The sequence below is a fragment of the Strix uralensis genome, chromosome 1, assembly GCF_047716275.1.
Source record: "Strix uralensis isolate ZFMK-TIS-50842 chromosome 1, bStrUra1, whole genome shotgun sequence".
NCBI lineage: Eukaryota > Metazoa > Chordata > Aves > Strigiformes > Strigidae > Strix > Strix uralensis.
In genome coordinates this window covers 94,813,399-94,838,861 of record NC_133972.1, presented here as the reverse complement: position 1 = coordinate 94,838,861, position 25,463 = coordinate 94,813,399, and the positions used below count along the sequence as shown (strand labels likewise).

The 25,463-nt window shown below is 42.2% G+C and overlaps 1 protein-coding gene across 8 annotated transcripts in view; it reads right to left on the bottom strand.

Moving 5' to 3' along the window:
* CTNND2 (catenin delta 2) overlaps positions 1–25,463 on the bottom strand; it is a 700,247-nt gene that overhangs the window by 273,626 nt on the left and 401,158 nt on the right. For 5 of the 8 annotated variants that reach the window (XM_074874338.1, XM_074874348.1, XM_074874370.1 and 2 more), the window contains one exon: positions 17,888–18,452. In XM_074874338.1, the coding sequence (XP_074730439.1) occupies positions 17,888–18,452 (565 nt within the window). The remainder of the gene's footprint in view (positions 1–17,887; positions 18,453–25,463) is intronic. The other 3 variants (XM_074874359.1, XM_074874400.1, XM_074874390.1) reach the window with 1 other exon arrangement.

The following is a 25,463-nucleotide window of genomic DNA, read 5'->3' as shown; positions in this document are numbered from 1 at the left end:
AGTAAAGATGTTCAACAGGAGTGGCCCCAAAACCGAGCCCTGGGCGACACCACTCGTGACTGGCCACCAACCGTTCACCACAACTCTTTGGGCCCGGCCATCCAGCCAGTTTTTTACCCAGCAAAGTGTGTGCCCGTCCAAGCTGCAAGAAGTCAGTTTCGTCAGGAGAATGCTGTGGGAAACGGTGTCAAAGGCCTTACTGAAGTCAAGGTAGACAACATCCACAGCCTTACCCTCATCCAATAAGCGGGTCGCCCTGTTGTAGAAGGAGATCAGGTTTGTGTGTGAACATTTTACAGACATTTCATGGGGGTGGTCCACAGACTAAGGGAATGGTAGCTGTATATTATATCAAAGGATAGGAAGCAGGGTGGTGGTTAATGAGGATGTATTGGATAGTGTGAGACCTGGGAATGACGTAAATTGTATGGAATAAGAGGTGGAGAATATGCTGGTGTTGGCTGGGGTAGAGTTAATTTTCTTCACAGTAGCTGGTATGGGGCTATGTTTTGGATTTGTGCTGGAAACAGTGTTGATAACACAGGGATGTTTTAGTTACTGCTGAGCAGTGCTTACACAGAGTCAAGGCCTTTTCTGCTTCTCACCCCACCAGCGAGTAGGCTGGGGGTGCACAAGAAGTTGGGAGGGGACACAGCCAGGACAGCTGACCCCAACGGACCAAAGGGATATCCCAGACCATACGATATCATGCTCAGCATATAGAGCTGGGGGAAGAAGGAAGGGGGGACATTCAGAGCGATGGCATACGTCTTCCCAAGTCATTGTTACGTGTGATGGAGCCCTGCTGTCCTGGAGATGGCTGAGCACCTGCCTGCCCATGGGAACTGGTGAATGAATTCCTTGTTTTGCTTTGCTTCTATGGCTTTTGCTTTACTTATTAAACTGTCTTTATCTCAACCCATGAGTTTTCGCACTTTTACTCTTTCAATTCTCTCCCCCATCCCAACACAAGGGGAATGAACAAGAGGCTGTGTGGGGCTTAGTTGCTGGCTGGGGTTAAACCACAACACTATGATACAGGAACATCATTAACGAGGTAAGGGCTGAGGATGAAGCTCAATGACCATTATATTACCACTTATCAGTAATGTGTTTATACCATTTAACTTAACTTAGTTGCAACCCCACACACTTCAACACACAGCATATCTCTGGCTACTTGAGGCTCTAAGTATCAAACTCAGGCTCTGAACACGCTAACACACATTGTACTCAGAAGGTTTGATTTTCTAACAGAGAGGATTGACCACCCACAACTGCACAGATTTTTAATTTCAAATATGACAACATTGCTTGTGTAATTTGTGCTGAGTTTTTCCTAGATTAGAAGTTTAAAAAAACCCAGAACAACAAAAACCAACCCCACACAATGGTAAAATTGTAATAAGCCTATCAGTTAGATAAGAGGCTGCAGGCACAGAAACTAAAAGAGAATCACAGCAATTTTGTAGCTTTGTTATGTTGCATGCTTTTCAGAGGACTGAAAGAACTTTTTAATTTAAATGGCACATCAGGGCTGAAAACCCCTCTTGACACGAGTTTCTCTTAGATGCTTGCCCTGAAATGCTATTGTCCTTATAAAAAAAAAAATATTATACAGTACCTCACATCATAGCTTCACTGTAATTCTGAAAAAGCAACACATGAGAAAAAGGATATTAATAGTAGGATTTTTACTCTGAACTTGTATGTAATGAAACATATTTTACAGACACTAACCTGGTTTATGTAGTAAAGAAGCTGATGTGAACTCAAAGTGTAGAATCAGAAGTGAACAGGGGGGAGAAGGAGAAAGAAGTCAAATATCCATAGCTAGAGTTTGGATATTGACCTTTTTTTGCCAGAAATTTATGCAGAAACATCTCCAGAATGCTTGTCTGAATACATGCATTCTCTACTCACAACATTGGAAAAGGACAGTATGATCTACAACAAATGTTACCATAAATAATAAAACTCAGATCATGGGAATATACCAGCACTGTGTGATGCAAGTACTGAAAGTGAATACAAATTGTTAAGACACGACAGATTGTTAAATTAACCAGTAAGACATGACAGGCCATACGGCAGTACCAGCTAATGCACACCTTGGGTATATCAGCTTGTGCCCCTAGCACACCAAGGATCTGCATTCACCAGAACCAAAACACAGACTGGAGTGAATTCCTTTTAATTGAATTCAGATTTTTCTTAAACACAGGTTTCTCACCTGTTTAGATTTTACACACACACACGCGAAATGTATCATTTGGGTCTGAAGTTTTTCCTTCCCTAAATACTGAATTAAAAATTAACTAGCAAAAGTTCAGAATTAAACTCATTTTTGTCCTTATACTCTTTTTCCATTCTCACTACACTATTCTGTCTGTGACTCGGGACTATTTGTAGAGATAATGAAGGAAATAACACCATCACTGAACTGACTGATTGCACGTGATGCCTTTCAACTTATATCAAACTCCAGACATCCAGAAAAAATGTAAATGTGCTACTTTGGCAATCCTGGTCCCCACTATAGGAGATCACTACAAAACAACTATGTGCTACAACATACAAGCCCACAGAACTGAAAGAACAGACTTGCCTCACCTGTCAGTATCTTAGATTGCTTTTCCTCAGGTTTTCTACTTAAAAGATTAAAATCTAATATGATGCGTGGCCTGGAGTGTTTCTTGTAAACTATCATTGCACTGTCAAACCTATTAGCAGTTTCACTGTCAGGGTACTGTCATGTTCAGCAGTATGGCTCACACTGTGGAATTTCCCAGACATAATTTGTCCATTAACCAGATTAAGTATTTTAGGAAAGTCTCCTCAAAACAGATTGGCTTTGGCTGCTTAAGCAACACTGCAGAACCAGTCTCTGACCTAGGGTCAACACTTTTCACATTAGTGCTAAAAATAAAGAAAGGTAGGGAGGAAAAAAAAAATTATTACGCTTTTTTAAGTGTAATAAACAGGCCCCAAACAAACTTTAAAAATAATTTAATAAATCTTACTATGTCTTATAAGAAGTATCTGGATAATTTTTATCCCATTTAAACTAGTTTTTAACCAAATATTGAAATTAATTGCACTCCTAAGTATATTTAAAAGAGAAATAAAGCTTAAAATATTTTCTTTAGTTGTCTATGTTTACATTTCAGTCATGCTGTGTGACTGTACTGCAAGGTACTGTATCAGTTATTTTGGTTCTACAAATCTAGGAAAAACAGAAAAACCCCCACACCATGAATTTGTGTTTCTTCACAAGCATTTTCTTTTTCCTGCTACTGTCCTCATTCTGTTGAAAAGCATTCACCTGCTTAAAATATTTCATCAAAAATAAATTGTTAGTGGAAGAAGTGTGACTAGGAGCAAAGAGATAAGAGGCAAAGATAGCCAGGAAGAAACAGCAGATTAAATGTGACAGACAAGTTCAGGGAGATAATTCCCATTTCATTTCTGATCTAGGGAACTGTCACTGAGGAAAGAACGAAAAACAAAAACTCCCCCAAACCAACCGCTACCACACAGCAACAACAACTTGCCTTCAGCAAGTCAGAAAATTATATATTTTTTTTTTAAACTATTAACTGAATGATCACATTGGGTGCTTCTCCTCCCCCCCCCCCCCCTTAAGCTCTGCCTCTTCCCTTCCCTTCAACCTGCCAATTTTCAAAAAAAGGTTAAAGAAGTTCTATGCACCAATGGGAAGAGATACTGCTACCCAGTGATACAAATAGCTGTTTCTAACTTTCCTGCTCACTAACCACTTTGACTGAGGGTTGAGTTCCTCAGTGATAGGATGATGTTACTAAGCAACACTGCCAAGCAGCCATGCATATGCTGTTAGGATAGTTCACCACAGCTTCACAACAACTGAAAATAATATCAAGTCTTTGTAGCAAAATAGATATTCTTTGAAGTTTTGTTAAACATCTTTATCTTAGAAAAGATGAAAGTTTGTTATTTCAAATTTTGAACTGTAAAAGCATGTGTTGCGCTATGGGCTCTATGCTATAGCAGGTGCTGTGGCAATACACTCAACTCAGCAAGTGAAGGAACAGAAATACTAGTGTATTTGGCGAGACATATAAAGTAAATATCCAGAAAAAAACACCTTTACAGGATGTTTTGTGAAACCATACAGTTAACACTTTTCTGATAAGGATTGCAAATCAAAAGGAAGAACAGTGTGTCTTTAAATCCCCAAAGCTGGGTCTTCCTTCCTCCCCAAAGCACAAGGCTGTACACACTTGGGGACCCAATTTCTGCCTCCTAAGCAGCAGCATAGGCTAAACATATGAAACCCTGTAGATCTTTGTAGGGCTACAGACCACTTACCAGCAGCACGAGTGATCTGCTACAAAGCATTGCTGCCTCCAGCAAAACAAATCAGGCACTATTTCACTGATGCCCGCCAGTGAAAACTTAACTTTCTGATCGTGTTTAACGTTGTGGAAAAGCACAGCATCTAAAACACCCAGCAACTTGCAACTCTTTCCCCAAACCGAGCATCGGCTCAGTGAACCTTAAGTGGAGCAAGTTCTCACAGCAGCTTTGATGCAGGGGGAAGGGGAAATCCTTTCTGCATCAAATCCTCCCTGCACATGGAACAGAAAGAGTATCTAGAGCTTAAATCCAATTAGAAGTGAAAGTCTCAAGATTGGCACAGAAAATTTGTTAAGGAATATGGTTTGTAGAACAGTGGTTCCCAAAGGGAAAACAGTTGCTGTGTAACGCTGTGGAAAAGGTAACACCAGAAAACAAAACTCACTTGGGTAATGAAGCGTCAAGTCTGTCCAACTACAGTATTCCTCAACTGGCTTTTGTTGGGCAACCTGAATTTTTGATCTAATCATACTGTCAACTCCTGGATGTTCACACTTCCAACAGGTGGTTTTCCTGCTAACAAGGAAAACGCAAACAAATTGTTCCAGTGAATCCTGACCATGCATGCATGTTTTTAAAAGTATGAATTTATGATGAATACCACGCATACTTCTTTTACAAACCTACCTTCCAAGTCTCTGATACATGCAGCTGAAATCCAACACACCACAACTGGGGTTTGCTCACAGAAGAGTGTTTGCAACTTATCTTTTGTAGTTCCTTTTACGATGAGACTGCATATTCTTAGACATGTGAATAATATTAACTTTTGGAGATTTTATCTGTAACACTTTGTACTCAAACTTGCATTTCACTGAGAGAATGGAGAAAAGCATCAGATAGTATTTGTTCTTTTATGTAAAGCCATATTTGATAGAATATTAAACGCTTTCTCCTCCCAGCGGCTTTCGCCTCCTCAGTGAGCATTTGTTTGCAATCCCCAGTTTCTAGAATTCACCAACACCCAAGGTATAAATCTGTGACATTCCAGGGGAAAAAAAAAAACAGGGTTCATTGTCTTTGTCTTTCTTTGGATATTCTGTAACACACTGTATTACTCACCAAGTTTTTATTATTCATTTGAGATTCATTGCATTTAAAATACAAGAGTGAAAACATGGAGCTTTTATTAAATGTATATTGATATAGTCTAACTAAAGAATTTACTTATGCCTGTAAAAAAGTTTAGACCAGCAATTATCAACTTTTAAAACTACGTTCAATAGATTATCATAGCATTATTCAAGTTGGTTCTAGGTTGTTCCCATTACATATACATCAAGGCCTCTGCTAAAACACTTAAAATAATCTCCTATTATTAAAATCATTATAATCTAAAGCAATTCTAACAGGCTTGCTCTATAAATAAAAGAAATGCTGAATGGAGAGACAAAGAAAAGGAATATTGTTAACACCGTGGCCAAGTTTATGATGGAATAATCATCTTATCCCATAGAATAGTCTTCTCTTTTCATTCATTGTGCTTACTAATATAGCAGTCACACAGTAGTAAGCATTTAGTATCCAACTTCCAAAAACTCAGAAAAATATCTTATGTAAATCCTTCCACAATAAGCAGCAGGCAAAAATGGATGGCTATAGATTTTTTTCCATGAACTTATTTAAAGAAAAAAAAAAAAAAAAAAGAGACAAGAAAAGAAACAAAACCAGCACAACAGACTTTGCGATGTGCCATTAATCTCACAAATTCAGACACTCCCTGAAAAGCATGGCAAGGAAAGGACTGTAAGCTGAAAGAGTCCTGTCACTCGAGCAGAGAGTCCATGCTAAAAAGAAATGGCCATGACAAATGCTGCAAGAGACAAATGGTGACAGAAGGTCACTGGCAAAAGGAAAGCAGACCTAAGATAAGAAACATAAGAAATGTGTTCACAGCAGTTTGCAATAAACCACTGGAAGGGTTCAGCTTCAAGAAGGACTTTTAACAGTACTTTCAGTTAGAAGCATGTTAGTCCAAAGGTGACTAACACTTGAGAGATTCTGAACTGTCCCACAATTAGTTCCTGGTTATTCATAAATGCAAATTCACATCATTTGCATGTCAAATGGATGCCTCACCTGTGAAGCAAACACTTCCATGACCCTATGGCTGGCTGAAGACATTTGCATCAAGTTTTGCCTGATGTTACAAAAGCAGTCTGAAACCTACTGCAGACTGAGCAAAACAGTGACATGCAATCCATCACAATTTTGATGAACTTCAGAGAAAAAAGAGATTCTTGGCTAAGACAGTTAATTTTTGAATTCCCAGACTCACAAGATAGGATCTTAAGCAGGGCAGGACACAAATGAGATCACTTTGGAGAAGACTGCTGAGTTATATTCAGCGTTAGCTTCAAATTCTTGCCAAAAGCAGCTTAAGGTCCAAGACAGACAAGGATGACATGAGCTAGACATGAACGCTAACTTCAGACTGAAAGAAATGTAAAATTTGGATGAATAAGCCTTGAAAACTTCGAAACTTTGTCAGAGACCAAAGTACAATCATGCCCCAAGAGTCCCCTATCTTCAAGAGGGCTACCAGATTTAATTCTTTGAGGGAAAAATGAAGAGCATTAGTTCACAAAGATCCTCCAGCCAAACACATCATGGCTGGTTAGTCAACGCTCTAAAAGCAAAGCCTGCTAGTGAAGACAAACCACTTGTGATACCAAGGAGGGGGTGAGGGCAAAAGGTAAGATGCTACTATCCTAAAAGCTGCCAGGGACTCAACTGATCTTGTCTTTGAAAAAAGACTGGAAAATCCTTCATCAAATCACTTATTCTTACCAGGATTCAGCAGTCGTGATGTATAACCTCCTGTAGGAGGCTGGGCCGCGCTGGGAGAAAGTTAGTGCAGACAGAAGAATGCAAGGACGAAGACAAGGCCAGCAAAATAAGGCTGGCAAAAACACACAAGATAGCAGATAAGTGAGAAACACCTGTGGTCAGCAAAAGCACACAAGTCTGAGCAAAACAGGGTATGAGATAAGGGAGTTTTGGCAAGTTTTGGGCTTTACGTGCTAATTGCAATTAACCAATGCAAATGCTTGTAGAGGCGCGTGAACAGCGCGTGCAGATGACCTGTAGCCTATTAGAAGATAGATCAGTGCGTGTACGGAACTTAGTAGAATATAAATGTAACCAGAAAAGGAAAAATAAAAAAAGATGGACGACCTGATCATCACATTGGTGTTGTGTCGTTTCTGTTCCTGCATGGAGAAATAAGGACCCCGGCTAATGGTGACCCCGACAACCTCCATTTACTAATAGCAGCCATGTAAGCTAGCAGCCGTTCCTCTGTTAATAAAAGAAGGAGAAGAGGCATGATTGGGGGCTGGAGCACCTCCCTTATGAGGACAGGCTGAGAGAGTTGGGGTTGTTCAGCCTGAAGAAGAGAAGAGAAGGCTCTGGGGAGACCTTATAGCGACCTTCCAGTACTTAAAGGGGGCCTACAGGAAAGATGGGGAGGGACTCTACCAGGGACTGTAGTGATAGGATGAGGGGTAATGGTTATAAACTGAATGAGTGTGGATTTAGATTAGATCTAAGGAAGAAATTCTCTCCTGTGAGGGTGGTGAGACACTGGAACAGGTTGCCCAGAGAAGTTGTGGCTGCCCCCTCCCTGGAAGTGTTCAAGGCCATGTTGGACGGGGCTTTGAGCAACCTGATCTAGTGGAAGGTGTCCCTGCCCATGGCAGGGGGGTTGGAACTAGATGACCTTTAGGGTCCCTTCCAACCCAAACCGTTCTAGGATTCTATGAAACACATGAAGTCAGGTCTGTGTAAAACAGGCTTCTTGATTTCTTAATCATCCAGGCAGATCAGTTCAGATGAGAAGAGGGCTGTAAAGAGCCTCTCTTGCCCACAGAGGGTCACAGTTATATACCGTTCCCCAGATGAAGTCCTAACTGTACATAACACTCCCAATTTTGCTTCTGATTAGGCCATGAAATATTCTATTATGTTCCTAATATAGGTGGCTGAGACATACTGTAGTCAAGCAGGTCACCCAGGTCTCTTCCTACTCCTGTTTTCAGCCAAAGATTCCTAATTTGTAACTAGTTATTAGGTGCGTTATTAGCTCGGCTCCAATTCTATTCTTCCCCTCTGATCTGCAAAACTCTTGGGGAGGATTTATCTTCCTCTCTTCAGAAAATGCCTCCTAATATTCTGCTATCAAAAAGTTTCCTTGGCATATTTCAGGGTTTTGTGTCGAGATAATAAAATGAAAAAGTATTTTTCAAGTGACCGAAATAGCTCTCCTTGTGGGACTTTATTAGTAGCATCCTTCCCTTCCATTAATTTGATTTTCAAAATGACAAACTGACAATGCTCCTTTGCCCAGATTCTTGCAAGATTATCCATCTTCTCTAGCTTAAGTAAACATTTCCCAAGTGGCACTACAGAAAATGCATCCTCAGACCCCTGACAGGAAATAGAAAGACATCAGATATAATCTAAGAAAAGGTCAGTAAGCAGGTTATTCCAGTACAATCTGGTTTTGGTGAACTCACGTTGCAAATTATCCGATTAACCATCTACCACCTTCACGTCTTATTCTTTCTATCAGCTTTTCTTGTAATGTCCAAAAAAGCACTGTGGTTAGCTGGTCTGCAATTTTTCTTTTACCCAGTCCTCCCTTTCTTCAGGGCATATTGGCCCAAACACTCAAAAGGCTGTCATCTCACCTCCCTCCACCTTCTCCCCCTTCCCCCCACCCTCTAAAATCTGAGAGTCCAACTCACCCTCCTTCATGGATCATGCTCCCAGGACTTTGTATCAAAGTCTTTGAAGAGCTTATGGCACCTTTTGGTGAGCAAATGTAAACACAACTGCATCCCTGCTGAACTGGGATGCTCAGGGAAGGTACTGATTGGGGAAGGACCCCATGGAGAGGAGTCCTTTTGCTCTCCAGTCGCAGGAAATCTGCCCCAGTATCAGAAGGCCACAGCTCCTTCTCCACCCTTGCTTTCCTCTGAGGCAACCCTCTTTAAACCCAGGGAAAGCTTTAGTCCTATGATCAAAAGGTTTTACTGCCCAAGAGCAGCACAGCTGGCTATCTGATAAAAGAGATGGTTCACACCTGGGTTGGAGGGGGAGGGTAAGAGACCGGAAGGCAAGATATTGACATACACTATAGAAGAGATAAAGAAAAGCGTATGCAAAAATTTCCTCAGAAAAGTGAGGCTTGCCTGAGATTTAAGACCACTTGTATTCAAACTAACATGGCACTTTTCTATTCTTCACTTATACACTACGAGTTGCAACTTGATGCACTTACTAAAAATCTATGTCATCCAACTGGTGCTTCATATGCCATGCTTTATAATTGTAAGATTAGTCATCACTTGGTCCTTCTCATTTCAGCACATTAAATTCTGACTTTTGCTTCTACCCACTTATGATAATATACAGTTCCATGAATTCATTATCATTAGACAGTATCTCTCTGCCCTCTGTAATACCACTTTTATAAAAACAAAAGGTATTCTGTCTGTTCTGGGTCCATACCTAGGTGATCTTCAAGTTTGACCCTATGATTACATAAAAATTGCCTCATTTATCTCCCATGATTGCTCATAGAGCAAGTTTGGTCCAGTGTAGTTTCTGGCAGCCACCACTGATGGCTAATGAACTTCACCTGTGAGCACTCTGCATCTCAGGATGAGTAGCCATGGGCACCTCCCCACTCAAGTTTTGGCCTTAAATAAAGGGAGCCTTCCTCAGCTCCCTAGTTTGCAATCTTCCTGCCATAGTTAATCACTTTAATTTTGATCAGAGGCACTGCTTTACAGTTGGTGTGTGCACACAACAACCAAAGAGCTGTTAAATAGCCCAACAAATGAATGCTTACATTACTGATAAGCTGTGTACTGACTTTCTGGATCTCAGCTACTCCATCTACCGCAAACAGTTTGTGTGCCACAGCAACGGGAAAGGATGGACTTTTCTACCATAGTAAAAATGAAGGGCATGTTCTCAATTCTCTTAAATACCTGAAGACCGTGAGGGACTAAAGACTTCTGTCACTATTTATTGAGACTTTCATGACAAACATTTCCAGGCTACTGGCTAAGGCCTTGCAATGGGGTTTCAGACCCCGAGGAAGCTACAGCTTCCACATGTGCCTTCTCTGTTCAGCGCACAAACGAGACAAACACAGTCATCCCGATTTAGATCGTACAGCACAAGCAAGTATTTTCACTGATGCCACAAAAGCCCGAGTATCAGAAATTTGAGTTGAAGGGGACCTTCCCCCTGCCTAATACTCCTCATCCCATACAACGGCACTCTCTTCTGCTCTGAACAACTGAGTTCAAGGCCAAAGACGTTTGGGAGGATGCAGAATCACTCTCCTGGCAACTGAAGAGGACAACAGGTACGCGAGGACACCATTCAGAGCTGGTAACAGCACAGACAAGACTCAGCCTCACTAGAATGCCCTCAAGACCCAAAAGTTTGGACATATCCTAGTTCATGAGGCCCCATGTAATTCCTGTAATCTCACATACTAAAACTAATACAAATCAACATAAGCAAGACATAGCTTTATGAATTGGAGTGCCAACACGGGCTAATACATTTCCATTGCTCTAAACAAAAGTTCCAAAAAGTCAGGTTCCCAAAACACTGCTCTTTGACTTCATATATGTCATTGGATTTCATCAGCCAAGAAAAAATGACAGAAGAATTCCAGCTCCTCGGATTCACAATCTTTCTGCTAGACACTGACACTTCTCTGTCAGCTTTTTACCAGTTTCAACTCCTTCTTGTGCTTCCTTTCAGCAGGTATGTAAGCACAGACTTTTTAAACTCTGCTCTGATGTTTAAGAAATGTCTTCCCGTGGCTTGCATACTTCCATTTGAATCCTGGCCTTCTTAGGTACACTGCTAGAGTTCAGGACCAGAGGCCAGAAACTGCATGCCAGGTTTATGGTACAAGCAACAGCACAGGCTTTGGTACTAACCAGAAGCATATTTGATGTTACATTCACCTAAAAGCCCAGAAACAGCCACTGCCACTCAGTTTCCCCCAGTCATTGAAGTTAAAATACCTGCAGCTTCATACCAGTTGAATCTATTTTCAGCAGTGCTGCAGACTGGTTTTCTTTGCCTAAGAGCTTGTTATTTTGCAATGTTATTCGGTTTCACACTCCTCTGAAAGACCGTCGGGATGATCAGTCAAATGATATCCCATATCAAGAACAGGAAGCAAGGGGAACGGTTATGGTCAATATGAGAACAGGACCCAAGTTTAGACACTTTTGTAGCATTTGCTCACACGGGAATTCAAAGCTCAAGTTCATTAGCTCAAAGATATATGTATGTATGTGGGGCCTCCATATTTGGCTCTTGTCAATTAACCTTCTCCTACGAGCAAATTAATTTCATGTGAGCTAGATCTGAAAGTCACAGGAACAAAAATCATGGCAATATTAAGATATTTCAAAGACATCCATCTTACTCCGTCTGTTTTATTGCTGTAGACTGGCCATTTTGGCTACGTTGTCCAGGTTGGAATTGAGCGCTATTGTAAATGTTTCAGTTGTAACTATAACATAATTATTGCTGAAGGAATAGGTAGAAGTAAAACTAGGGTAAGAAAAGCAAAGTGAACATTGAGTTGTGTAATTGTATCAGCTCCAAGACCAGCATCAGCACTTCTAACCTCCAGGTTGCAATGCGGAAACAAGTAATTTAGTATCAAAAAGATACCAAATTGTAAGTCTCTGATTAATATCTGAAATATTACTGGATACCTCAAAATCTTGTTTTGTTTTCTTGTCTGAAAGAAAGAATCTCAAAACAACGAGTAGAAACTAAAAAAAATCCTAGGACTGCACTGTCTGTCCCAGAACAAACGGACATTAACGGTGTTCTCATGTATAAAGGCTCCGACAGCAGATAAAGGAATCTTCTAGCTAATAAAAACAAAAAAAAACACACTTAGAAAAAAATCTATAGAAAATTATTTTGGTTAAAATTAATGAAGCAATTTTGTTCTCCCTGTAAAAGAAATACAGGATTCTGTAAAAAGACAAGAAAAATAGTTAAGGGAAACAACTGAGTGTCCTTTTTCTTATGATCAATCATAATAATAGTCCAAGTTCCACACCTTATCTTAAAGCCAAAAAATCCAAATATTTTCCTTCCTTACCTGTCCAAAGAAGTACAACTGCACATCACACCTAGACTGTTTCATAAGCTCAGCCCTGTGTCTCAGGTTGGGATTTTAAGGCACAGAGAATTTTAATTCTGGGGTGATTTAGATCGATCCACTTTGGCTGTGGGTTAACACTTTGCTTGTACCCTCCTTATCTATAATGACCTGCCCAAAAGCTGAACGATGATGCACGTGGCAAAGTCTTGTCTGCATTTGCAAACGGTGGGAATCTGGGTTTGATGGAGTCTAAAAAGGATATTTTACTTGCATACAATTTCAGTCCCCTCAAAGAGGCTGATTTTAACTCAGGTTAGCACTAACATTGATTCTAATGCTATCTAGCTCTGCTAGGATTATTTCTCCCTCACGTAGAGGTTTGAAGGAAGGGGGTGGGTGCATGTATGCTCACAAGCAGTCATGCAGCCATTCTAGCACAAACACATAGTACAGCGTGACCTACTGGAGAACTCTAACACTTAACCAGATAATTTTTTGTAAAGACGGCAATGAACCAGTGATATATAGATGATCCAATATTTTCATACAATGGAAAGGAAATCTAGACCCATGCTAGTGGTAATGTATATCAGTTATCCCACACACAGTCGCATAAACTGATCTGTTCCGTGCCTGTATGACTGCACACCGAAATGCTAAAACGTGTCAGCTCTCACCATCAAATAGCAGTCCTGCCATAAATCTCAACAGGAAACCAGGGTTCCTGGTGTCACATGCAGTGAAAAGCTTACAGAAGGAGAAAGGGCGAAGGAAGGTCCCCAGCAAAGAGGCAGAAGAGCGAGACAAGACAGACGAAGGAGAAGGAACTAGTTAAGACCCTGATGAACTTAGAACTCTTTGCTCACTAAAGAGTGAAAAGCATATTTCATATATTAACCCATGCCACATTTTTATAAACTGGTGCTATTTTATCATTAATATTAATAATACATGCATACAAACAGTCCTACTTCAGAAAGAACAAATTCCTTTTCTTTTTGATTCTACGGGGAACTGAAAGAAGATTCTGTCTGCAAACACGAGGTTGAGCACTGAAGTTTTCAGCAGCGGCACCAGGTCTGTCTGAGGGATGCTGCAGCTCTTTTTTCTGTGGAACATGTCACCACTACATGAAGAACAGCTGCATAATATTCTTTCCACCTAACATTATACACAGTGATTCACACCAACACTCATTTCTTAAACCTAACCTTTTAGTACTGCTGATGAAGCATGATGCAGCCTTAAAACATATTTATTTTCTTTTTAGTCCTTTGTAATAAAGTAATGTTTAAAATTACCTGCCATTGTCTTATGTGTCCCTAGTCTTCCCTAAGCCTAGATGAAGAGGCAAGAGCAGCTCTGCAACACCAGGGCTGCTCCCCTGTCACATAACCTGAGGCACAAACTACCTCAACAACATCCTTTCACCGCCTCCTCTCCCTTTGCTCCTAAGCAAACCCACTACTCCTTTGGTACCATCTATCTGATTCTGACCAGCAGCAGATGCTTCAGAGGACAATGAAAAGTGGCCTCCTGAAATGGTTTTCCCGTGTTTCTGCTGCTTGCTGTCCTACACACTCCTTGTTCCAGGCAAAACGGGCTACTTTGGCAAGTTTGGCTCCCAGCAGCACTCCGCAGCTTGGTCCAGGCGTGGAAGCTGCAAGAAGGTATTTACAAACTGTGCTTTCTGGATTCAGATTACTGCTTGAACAGACAGTTGAGTACGCTTTGCAGCAGTGCAGATCGGAAAGCTACTTTCAAAACTGTAACTGAAGATCATAGCAACAAAGCAGCTAAACTAAGAATAAACATGGCAAGTGTACACTCACATGAACCACTATATACACACGTACATGCACACGCCTGGCAATGGTAACAGTTCAAGTATAACCAGACTAAAATCCATTTCGGAAGTCGTTTCTAAGGTTACTCGGTTAAAACTGAGTCATTGCATGCTGTTGCACGTCTTATTTTAAATTCAGGATGCAGTCTAAGAATTGCCATTTTTACAATTTCGAGTTGTTTCATAATTGAGTTTGTAGGAAATTAATAGAAATAATGCCATCTCTTCAATTAAGTCTTACACAGATTCATTTTTGGGCAACCTATGTTTGTCTTGTACATTGTCAACTACAATTTAAAAAAAAATTGGATCATATGTGAAGGTCTTCTCTTTTAAACATCTAACCCTGCTACTGATATCATTCGGTTTGTTTAGCACACCAGGATCCAGCAGTATTCATGAGCTAGATAGCTCCAGTACAAAGTTCTAATATCATGCAAAAAAAATAGAACAAATACATCCCCAGTAATTACTACAAATAATTATTTTTTCTTCCCGGAGATAAAAAAAGATTACTTTGAGTAACATCATCCCTGTGATGACACATACATACCAATGCAACTCCACATTAATCACAGTAGGCAAACCATCAATCAGTGCAATGTGACAGCTATTCTCCACTCCTCCTCCTCCTCTCTCTCAAAAAAAAAAAAAAAAACCAACCAAAACCCATCTTTGGACGTTGTGAACAAGAAGCAAAAACCCAATTTATGGAACATTAGCTTGTCAACATACAATTCCTTGCTCTCCTTCTCAATGGGTTTGATTTCGAACATAATGACTGGAAAACTCCTGCAATAACATAATATACTCGCAGCTCAAATACCAAACCTGTTCTGAGCAAAAAATACCTATAGAAAACAAAACCTTTGTTAAAAAAATACATTAATTTTAAGCCTCTGTGTAGTCCATTGACTTCAGCAAATCCAGTGAAAGTCCAGAAGATTAGTCAGGCACTTAACACTGCTAGGAAATGTGTAACTCTGGAATGGCAGGGAGGCCATGAGGAACATGCTACAGAACAGTAGTGGAAAATAACGGGTGGGAGCACACAATAGGAAACTTTTGCAAAAGAACGGGTCATGTGATAGAGCTCCTTTCAAGGACTCCTTGAAAGGCATGTCACCACTGTGAAAAATAAAATGGTATTTACTAACATACTGTTGCTTCCACTTTGATTTTTTTTTTTTTAAGTAGCAACACTATCTCGGCATGTCTATGTCTGTCACCTAATATTTATACAAGTTACAGGATTTTCCATTTGTTATAAAATAAAACACTGAGATTTTTTTGCACATCTTAAAACCAAATTCCTATGAGGTGCAGTAACTCAGTAACTCAGAAGCTTGTTATGTTTGCACAACACTTGGAAAAGTTAGTGTTACTTTACAAATTTTTACAAACTTAATAGCGTGTTCAAATGATCAATCACTACTCCCCTCCCATACAAAAATCCAGACAAAAATACACCAACCATTTCCTAAATTAATGTGTCCATAAGCTTTTCTTTCACCAATAATCAGTGAAAAGCAACTCCTCGCAGCAGGTCCTAAAAAGAGGCAGGGAGGGAAGTACCTACGTTATGCAAGATGCAGATGTCATCTTATCAAAAGATTTTATTTAAAAGCAATCTAAGAAAATCAATGCCAGTTTCTTCTTCATGTTTATTCAAATCACAGTAGAAAAGCCCAGTAAGAATGCCTGTACAACCACTATTAGCCAAAAAGCCAAAAAAAGTCTAAACCCATGTTGCAACTTAGGTCTAGTGTAGGACAAACAGCTTCTCTAACACTGTAGCACTTCAGAGTCATTATAATAGGCCTTAAGGCCCTTCAGAAGAAGTTTTGACTAAGCTATCATCACAGGTTTGATGCTGCAATGCTATAAAAGATGCCTTCTTCAAAAATGAAAACCAAAATCCCAGTACAAAGAAATTCCAATGCTAAAAGTACGTAAAGAGAAATATGGACTGTGCCTGTTAGAAACTTCCTGAAGCAAAGACTTCTATCCTAGAACAAAGGTAAAGAAAAATCAGGGAAATACTGGTAGTTCATACCCACAGGTATATAAAGCTTCAAATTGAATTATCCTCGGTTCCTCTGACACTGAGAGTTCCCTCCACACCTATTTAGACTCAAGAAACTCTTTCTATAGGATGAAGTTGAAAAACTTCCTAAAATACAAAGTCTGCAGCAACTCTACATTTCCGCTTTACTCTACAAAGGCAGTATTTAACACCTGTGGCCACCAGTGTGCTAGACTACAGCGGGGAGAAGTTATACCAACACAGCTGCTAAATAAACCGCTTTGTAATTTGAGACTTAATATTTGACAACAGGATTGATGTAAGTGTCCTGAGATCTCGATTTTGGCATCGTTTAGGGATGCTACCTCTACATGTTCTGAATGTCCAAAGTGGTGTTACATAAACAAAAAAGAAGTTTTTAAATCCCACCCTTCAAATAAGAAAAAAACCCATCCAATAGTTCTTACAAGGAGATACAGTAATACTATATTTTATTATCAGTTAATTTTATCTGTATGTTCATATGGGATGCCAACAACTGCTGGAGCGGGGGAGGGGAGGTGGGTGAGAGGAGAAAAGGGGGGTGAAAAGCGGTTTTAACTCCAGTAAGAAAGTTGTGTACCTGCCTGATAAACACAGCCAAACCTCTTTATGTATCCTATTTATCTTCAAATCTATTTATGTCACACAAGAGAACATATGAGCATAGCAGCTGTTACTATAGCAATGAAACTGGAAATTTTGAGAACACAAAAAAAAACCCACCCCTGAAGGATGCTCAGTTTAGCAGGGAGATGGTTTAGAGAACAGCACACCAGTATCTCACTTCTAGGATCTGTTCAAAGTCTGCGGTTACAGAGACATTAAATCAGCTGTAACAGCCTGTTCCCTAAAGAGCGCTCGGAGCCAAATACCCGCTACCCATTACTCGGCACGACGCGGCACACCGGGAGTTCCTGCTGAGTAACCCCAAACTTGTCAAATACCCCAGAACCGCCTGTAAATCCGGGCAAGAGCCATTCCCTGCGAAACGCTCACGGTGTTTGATCGCGGCAGAGAAGGGCTTCACCATAGTAACATACTCCCCACCCGAGCCGTGGGTCTCGGCGAACCCCGCACAGCCCCCCCCGCACCCCTGCCCAGCACCGGGAGGGTGCCAGGAGGAGCACGGTACTTTCTTCGAGGCGCCGGCAGGCAGCCTGCCTCTCTCCCCGCTTACCATCGCCGGAAGGAAAACCGCAATTCCCCCAACCCGCTCTTCTGTCCAACCCGCCCCACTCCTTCCTCCCCTCGGCCGGCGGCCCCCTCACCCCGCCCCGGGGGACGCGCCGGCCGGCGGGACGCTGCCTCCCCCCCCCGCCCCCCACCGCTCCGCGGGCGCGGCGGCACCGCGCACCGCCCGTCCCCCCCCTCCGCGGCCGCGGACCCGCGGGCGCTACCGGCCGCGATTTACCTGCGAGGGAGCCGGGTCTCTGCAGGGTGGCGGTGGCGTACAGCTCCTGGGAGTGCTTGCTGTACTGATCGGCAGCGTGAACCAGCCGCTTGGTAGGCGACAGGGTGGCGTAAGTGCCGATGGTGGAGCTTAACTGGTGGATAGGAGAGGAGGAAATGTTAGACTGGACGGTGGGCGGGGAGGTCACTCGGATGGGGGACGGCGACAGTCCCGCCGAGGAGACGACGATGTTGATGGGCGAGCTGGTGCTGTAGGACTTGGCCAGGCGGCTGGGGGACTGCTTCGGGGAGGAGAGGCGCTGCGCGGTGGCGTAGGCGGCGCCCTCGGCGGCGGAGCCGGCCCGCGGCAGCTTGGTGGGGGAGCCGCCGGGCTGGGCGGGCAGCGGGGAGCTCACCCGCTGCGCCGGCAGCGTGGAGCTGGCGTAGTAGAGCGCGGCGGCGTGCTGGGGCTCGGGCAGGTGGAAGGCGCTGCCGTGGCTGGGCGCGAAGGGCTCCCGCGGCTGCGGGGCGGCGGGCGGCGGCGGCTCCGGGCCGGCCGGGTGGGCGCCGCGGCCCCCCGGGCCCTGCTGCGGGAAGGAAAGGCAGAGGCGTCAGCGGGGCGGGGGGGGGGGGGGGGGGGGGGCGGCTCCCCCGGCCCTGCGAGGGGCGAGGGGGCTCGCTCACCGGAGGACACCCGCCCCCCCCAGCCGCACGCAGCCCCCTCGTCGACCTCCAGCCGGGCCCGGCGCCCGCGGCGTTGCGGGGCTCGTTCCCCGGCCGGGGCGCTTCCAGCCTCGGGGGGAAAACCGGCCGCCGGCGGGGGCCGAGCGGCGCGGCAGCCCCGCGTCACGGCCGGGGCCTCCTGCCCGGCCAGGCGCTCGCCCACCTGCCCGCCCTCACAGCGGCCACCGCCCGGCCCGACTCTGAACAAATCAATGAAAATATTTATTTAACAACACCCCCACCCCGCGCACTTTTGTTCTGCCCGAACCAGCAAGGAGCAGTTGAAGCCCCGGAAAAGGTCTTTACATCGCGTAGCTTTCCTCGCAGGAAAGCGAGCCCACGGGGCGCGACCGCAGCCCCTTCCTCGCGTGAAGAAGCGGAGGGGAAAAGCACGGCCCGCGCCGGCGCGGCAGCCGGTCGCCTCTTTAACTTCTTGAGGCGGCTGAAAGGGGAAGGGGGGCGCGGGAGGAGCGGCCGGGGCCGGGGCCAGCGGGGGGGAATCCTGGAGGGAAGGAGGGAGCGCCCCGGCCCCGCCGGCCGCGGGCAGGGCAGCGCGAAGTTCCCCTAAAGGCCTGTAATAGGGGGTGGGGGGGGAAGGAGGCAGAGAGCGAGCAAAAATCCTCGGCAGACGCTGCCCGTTAGAAATTCCAGTTCTGTGCCTGAGCCGCTTCTGGAGCGGCAAAGGATGGAGCTCGCCCTTACAAACGGGCGGCTTCCCCTGCTTTATCGGGGATCTTAGGCTCAAGAGATCATCTGTGAATCTGGTAACATTAAAATCCTCTCGTAAGTTCACCCCGCAGTGAGCAGGAGCTCAGCGCTCTGTTAGAAGACACACTCTTGTTTCAGATACTATTTTTTTTTTTTTTTCCCCGGTTATGCAGGGGATTTACTTGAAACCTGAGGAAGCGCCCCAGATCCCAGGAGTTGACAGTGCGGTTTGCATCGGTCTGACCAGTGCTTCGCCCAAACACGCACACCTCTCAGCTACAGAGCTCCTTAGCGAGAAAAGCCTTTAAAATGTGAATAATGAATTTTGTGACTCAATTCAAAGAGGTGTGATGAATGCCGACAGCAGAGTTGCCTCACATTTAAATAGCAACATGGTTTTTTAGTAGCATCCTACAGGAAAAAAACAAGTAAACAAAAGCACCATATTCCTGGTATTGATTTATTTTCACTACGATACCCAATAAAGGATTTGGTCAGGAATTAAGGACAAGATAAAACACTGGAGCAAAGAATAAATGAGGTTCAAAATGACAGAAATGTGTACTTCTTCCCATGGACAGTCACTGGCAATTTTTCTGCCCTTTTTTACTGTTGGAGCCCCACCCCTCATCTTAAATGCTTTGCATCTGGGGGAAGAATCTGTATTTTTCTAGACACGGACAAGAAACAAGGCTTTGGAGGAGCTGGTCTTGGGGCTTTGCTCCCAGTTTTTAGTAGCGTGGAGGCCACTAGCCCTCGCAGCGTTCAGGGAGGGAGCACTGCCAGACCCAAACCTCACTGGCTTCCGGAGGTTTTGTGCCCCGAAGAGCAATGGCCTGATAGATAAATGTAATGTAAACTGTTCCTTCCAGCTGCTCTGTTGGTAAGTCCCGGGCGGGCAAGGCGATCACAGATGTAAGTAGCCTGCCTGCTGTTGAGTTGGACTGTTCTGATTGTGGCGGTGAGTTACAAACACCACAGCATCAGGTAGGAGCCTTGAAATTTTAATAAATGGCCAGCAAGCTCAAGTCACTCATTTGAAAGACTTCTAACAAAGACCAGGAAGGCAAATGCTGGGAACATCAGTGGACTTTTAAAAGCTGCTTTCATGCTGAGCTACTTACCGTCTCTGCTTTAAACTGGACAGAAGGGCTAATCTGCAACTGACTGTTCAGTAATGTATTTGACAGGAGTGCAGTTTTCATTTTCCAGGTTTAAACTGTATGGTAACAAGTTTTGTAAAAACAAGCAGGCTGACAAGATTTAAAACAACATGGACAGAGCAAGTTTTGCACGTGATGAAAGGTTGTTTGAACCAGCTATGTTATCAATTGATATCTGTTAGTAAGTTTCACTTTTTGGGCTGTTAAGTGGCATAATAATGTATTTTGTAATACTCAACATTGTTCCAAACTACAGTTTTCTGCAATGTTACCAATGTTACTGCAACACACTGCTAGTGCACTGGTAACTTAAGACAGTTTGTCACTGATCACAAGGATTTTAGGCAAGCATTGTCAACAATGCTTGTCAACATTGTCAACATTGTATACAAAATTTCTCTTTTTAATCTACTTCTACACTGCTTGATGTGTCAAGGATTTAGTGTAATTAATTTCAAGTAAACCACTGTTATCCCATATTCCTAATAAATATCTATAAAGCTGCAAGCATTCTGCAAGTACTAACTCAAAACCCCCAAAAAATCCCACTTCACAATTGTCTGCTATAGGGAAGAAGGTGTAGTGGTGGGACACAAGAATTAAATGCTTAATTAAAAACGCAGTGTATAGCACTTCCTAAAAAGCTAAGCATTTGCTCTGTGTGAAGGAGAGAACTTTTGGATGAACAGATTGCAATGAAAACATTAGCATGCAGTATTTTCTAGGATGTGACTAATCTCAGACCTGTCTTAAATTTACTGTGAGGTTCTTATGTTTTTTCAAAGGGCCAAGCGTACAGGCACGTTCTCCACTCATGTTTTAAGAGGCGAAATGTGTTCTAGTTTCTCCCTGTCTCTCTCCCTGTCTGCTGCTTAAGACAACCATACAGGCATGTCATTGTTCATCCTGCAATGTGACATTATACTTCACAAGGAAGAATGAAATACAGTGGTATTCCTCCCTTATTTTTCCATTTATCCATTATTGTTGTCAACCGGATAATGAAACTGTGTTTGAACTAATAAACTGAGAGCAAATTTGTTTCCCAGTTGTTAGATCCTCTTGCATCAATCTATTTCATAGATGTGAACAAAAATCAAGGACTTTCTTACTACAGCCCTATAAATAGCTATTCTAAGACTCAGAGATTTTATTTTTCTGGCATCCCGAAGAAAAGGAGCCTGATTTGCTTATTTGGATTCAATATATGGATTCTGATATATCCTTTTTTAATAGCAGAAATGTGTGAAAAAACATGAGAACATTAATACAGCTATGAAAATATTTTTTTTTCCATTTAATCTTACCAGAAAGATCATTCTCTACTGATATGGACAAAACAAGATCTGCAGAGCTCTATACAGAAAATTACTGAGGGCTTCCAGTTAGGTTACAGTAGACTAGAGAACAGTCTAACTGTTGTTTGCCTGCCATATTCATGCAATTTAATGCACTAAATTTCAGGACATCAGGGTTTGTGTTTTGTTTTGTTTTTTTTTTTTTTTTTATAATTCCAATTGAAAATTTAAATGAGTACTTTAACCAAAAAAGATTAAATGACAGGCTGCAATATGAGATTTCTGTTTTATTAAGTGGAATTAACAGGTGCAAATAACTGTGCTGAATTATTTATTCTGCCAAAAATTTTTCATGGCTAAGGAATTACAAAATCCTAGATGGCTAGGCAGCTTAAGCAAAACTTTAGGGTCAGCTGCTAATTACTGAAGCATCAGCATGTTGATTCTTGGCGATTGCTCCCAGAGGAAAAAACTGTGTAAGACCAGCAAAACCTGGATAGCAAAAGGCTCAAACAAGATGACCATTATGAATATGTTAGCAGGTGTAGCAGATCTATTTGGTATATAATCTAAAATCCCTTCAAACTATTTTCTTCTTAGGCATGCCAAAACACAAAACCAAGACCTGGTAGGTTTTGTGCACCTATGCTCCATAATTCACAGGTGCTAAGGACCAGAACTTTGTCAATGCAACCACCTGAGTGTTAGGAACTGAACTAAGAGCAGAAAAGGCTTTATAGTAATTTCTTGGGAGTAAGATAATGATACAATTTCCAGGAAAATGCTGGAAAATTTGAATCATGGTACCAGTTACCCTTAAGAAGTGACAATTTGCACTCAATGTTCTGTATACTTCTCTGACAGATTATTAGTAGAAACTGAAAAGTTACATTACATTTGAGTAAGTCTGCATGCCCATCTTAGGTCTGGACGAACAAGCATCTTTAGTTTAGCATCAAATGCCAGCACCAGTTTTCAGCTCATTTTGCTCTCTGGAACGTTCAGGGGTCTCTTGGCCCTTAAAATCTCACAGAAGGTCATATCTGATGAATATGAACATAGTCACATGCAGTACACTGCTGGCCATAAGAAGACCCTTTCTCTTGATTCTAGAGAGGATTTTCCAATTGGATGCTCAAGTTGCATGGAAGACACCCCTCCAGGCTTCTTTGAATAGTGGTGGTTGTTGCTAGCTTTAGGCAGCAAACCTGATCATCCTTACTAGGGTTTTCGAGAGACATGGGTGGTCCTTTAAGGGTCCAACTCTGTTTCACAATCTCAGTGGTGCTCTGTGCTCTTTCAGTGACTGCAAGATTTGCCAGTCTATTGAGGGCTATTTTCTTCCTGTCAGCCCAAAGAACGTTCCATATGGCTTCACTTGAGCTATCACTCTGCTCTGGTCCAATGCCTCTATCAACACTCTTCTACAAAGGGCAGAAGAGGGTATGGAAAATGCTTAACACTCTCTAGTCTGCTGTCATTTGTAAGTTCCTGACCTAACTAGGAAGATGCTACCTGTGTTCAAATGCACTTACATGATAATAGATGCCAGACTGCACCTCTGGATTCCTCAAATGTGGCCTATCCCATCTGTTTCTCCTGATTTTATCACAAAGGTCATGGCTATCCTGTGTTTGCAAAATACATCCCAACACTATTAGGAAAACTTGTCAGCCTACCTGATCCTAACCTCAAAGGTCATACATATAGATGCAGGTAGGTAATACCATTGTAGTCTTCTACATCCACAAACAGAATTGTGTGCGATCCTTTCAGAGTGTCCAAAGATGGTCAATCTCTGGTTGTAAAGCAGCAATGAAAGCTGCAATCATTACCTATTGTAGGATCAAACCAGCATTATGCAGATCGGTTCTTCACTACCATAATCTATACTAGTAAATTGTTCTCTGTGAATGTCGTAATAAGAGGAATCTGTTTGAAGATTTCATCTGCCTCCTTTAATGACAGAAAAATTCTCATGTTCATATTTGGAATCCTGTTTTAAACACATCATCATCTGCCACATCCTATCAGAAGTGAAGTCCTTATTTTAGATTTTGTCTGGGTAGATTATCAAGCAGCCTATCACCTTGTGGTAGAGAAGACTGATAGTGGGAAGAGCCATGAGTCTAACTGAAAAAAGGCCAGTATACAGTTTTTGCTTGACAACCGAACACATTCTTGTACTCATTTGCTAATATTCTAAATAGGGCTAGTGAGGTGTGGTGGTCTGATTAATGACAAACTTACGACTTTTTTTATAGGAAAAAGAAGACAAGTTAGAAAATTAACCATTAAATGATTTTTCAAAGCTCCCTCTTTTTTTTTTAATCACCTTATTTTCCAGCTAGTTTTTAAGGGTTTTCAAATTCTGTGCTAGCTTGTTCAGTGCAGAAGCTTCTGGAGCATAGGATAATATGCAGTAGGGATTTACCTCTGTTGCTGCCTCAGCCTCTGAAAAGACCGCAGCATCACCAGAAGCTAAAAAAGTCCTTATCCAGAAATGTAAACTAGTTTCACTTCCTTTCTCCTCCCCTTGCAAATACATGGCAGAGCACAAGGAAAACCACTATCTGTAGTTCATGCTATGCTTTATATTCCTACGATAGCTACAACGTAAGATGACCATTCTCAAGATGACAGTAAATGCAATCAATCAGTTGTTCACAAATTACATTGTCCTTACAGAAGATTCACTTGTGAGCAACTCGTCCGCAAAATCTGCTACTTTTTGTAATAAAAGCCACTGCTGACTCTTCACAAATAACCCTTAATCGATTACTAAAGGATAAATCAGAATCTGGACACCAAGTCTGAAAAGCCATTTTCAGTGGTGAAACAAAATAATTCCCTGCCAGAGCAGCAGTTGTTGCTAAGAAATCCTATTCCAGTAGCATTTAGAAGATAAAAAGTTTCATGTTCTAAAGTACTCAAAGCAGTGGAAAAACTCTATCATCTATAATGAAGTCCTCCAAATTGACAAAAATGTTAGATTGCACTTTGCAGCACTATACAGGAAGTCCCAAGACTAATTAGTTTCTCTTTTTTATACAATTGCATTTTCAGAAATTGTTCTTGCTGTCACAGCTGGCCTTGGGACTATTTACATATTTTTTCATGCATTTGGGCTATCATTCATGTTAAGAGATAGCTATATTCCTTGCGCGCAAATACCAAAGGAAATTATCACAATCTGAGCAGTTTTGACTCCTGAGGCTTATTTTAATTATAATAGGGATAGCAAAACAATTCCAAGGATTGGCTTTTTTTTTTCCCTAATTGTGAGAGCAGCAATGGTCATATTCAGAACTTTTTAATTTTAACTTTTGACTCCTTCTCGCTTACCTCTTTTAAAACCCCCTTTATATGCTTTTTATGATATTAATTCATAGTTTATACATCAGTTTGTTAATATTTTCAAGACATATTTTAATTGACGTGAAGCTGTCGAGCATCCTTTGCAGGATGATAGTGTGAAAAATTATTATGTTCTGTGGTCTTATCTTCTTGCAGGAATGTCTACCATACAATCTGGAGGAACACAGAAAGAAAACCTATTTTCTGCCCTCTCACACCAAGAAAAAAAAAGGATAGGAAGAGGTGCCTTACTCGTTACTTCTGAAGGTGACCAATTCTCTGTGAAGTAGATGGTTCATGAGAGCTTTTCAGATCTAAGCAATGGCTGTTTAATGTAGTATCAGTGAAA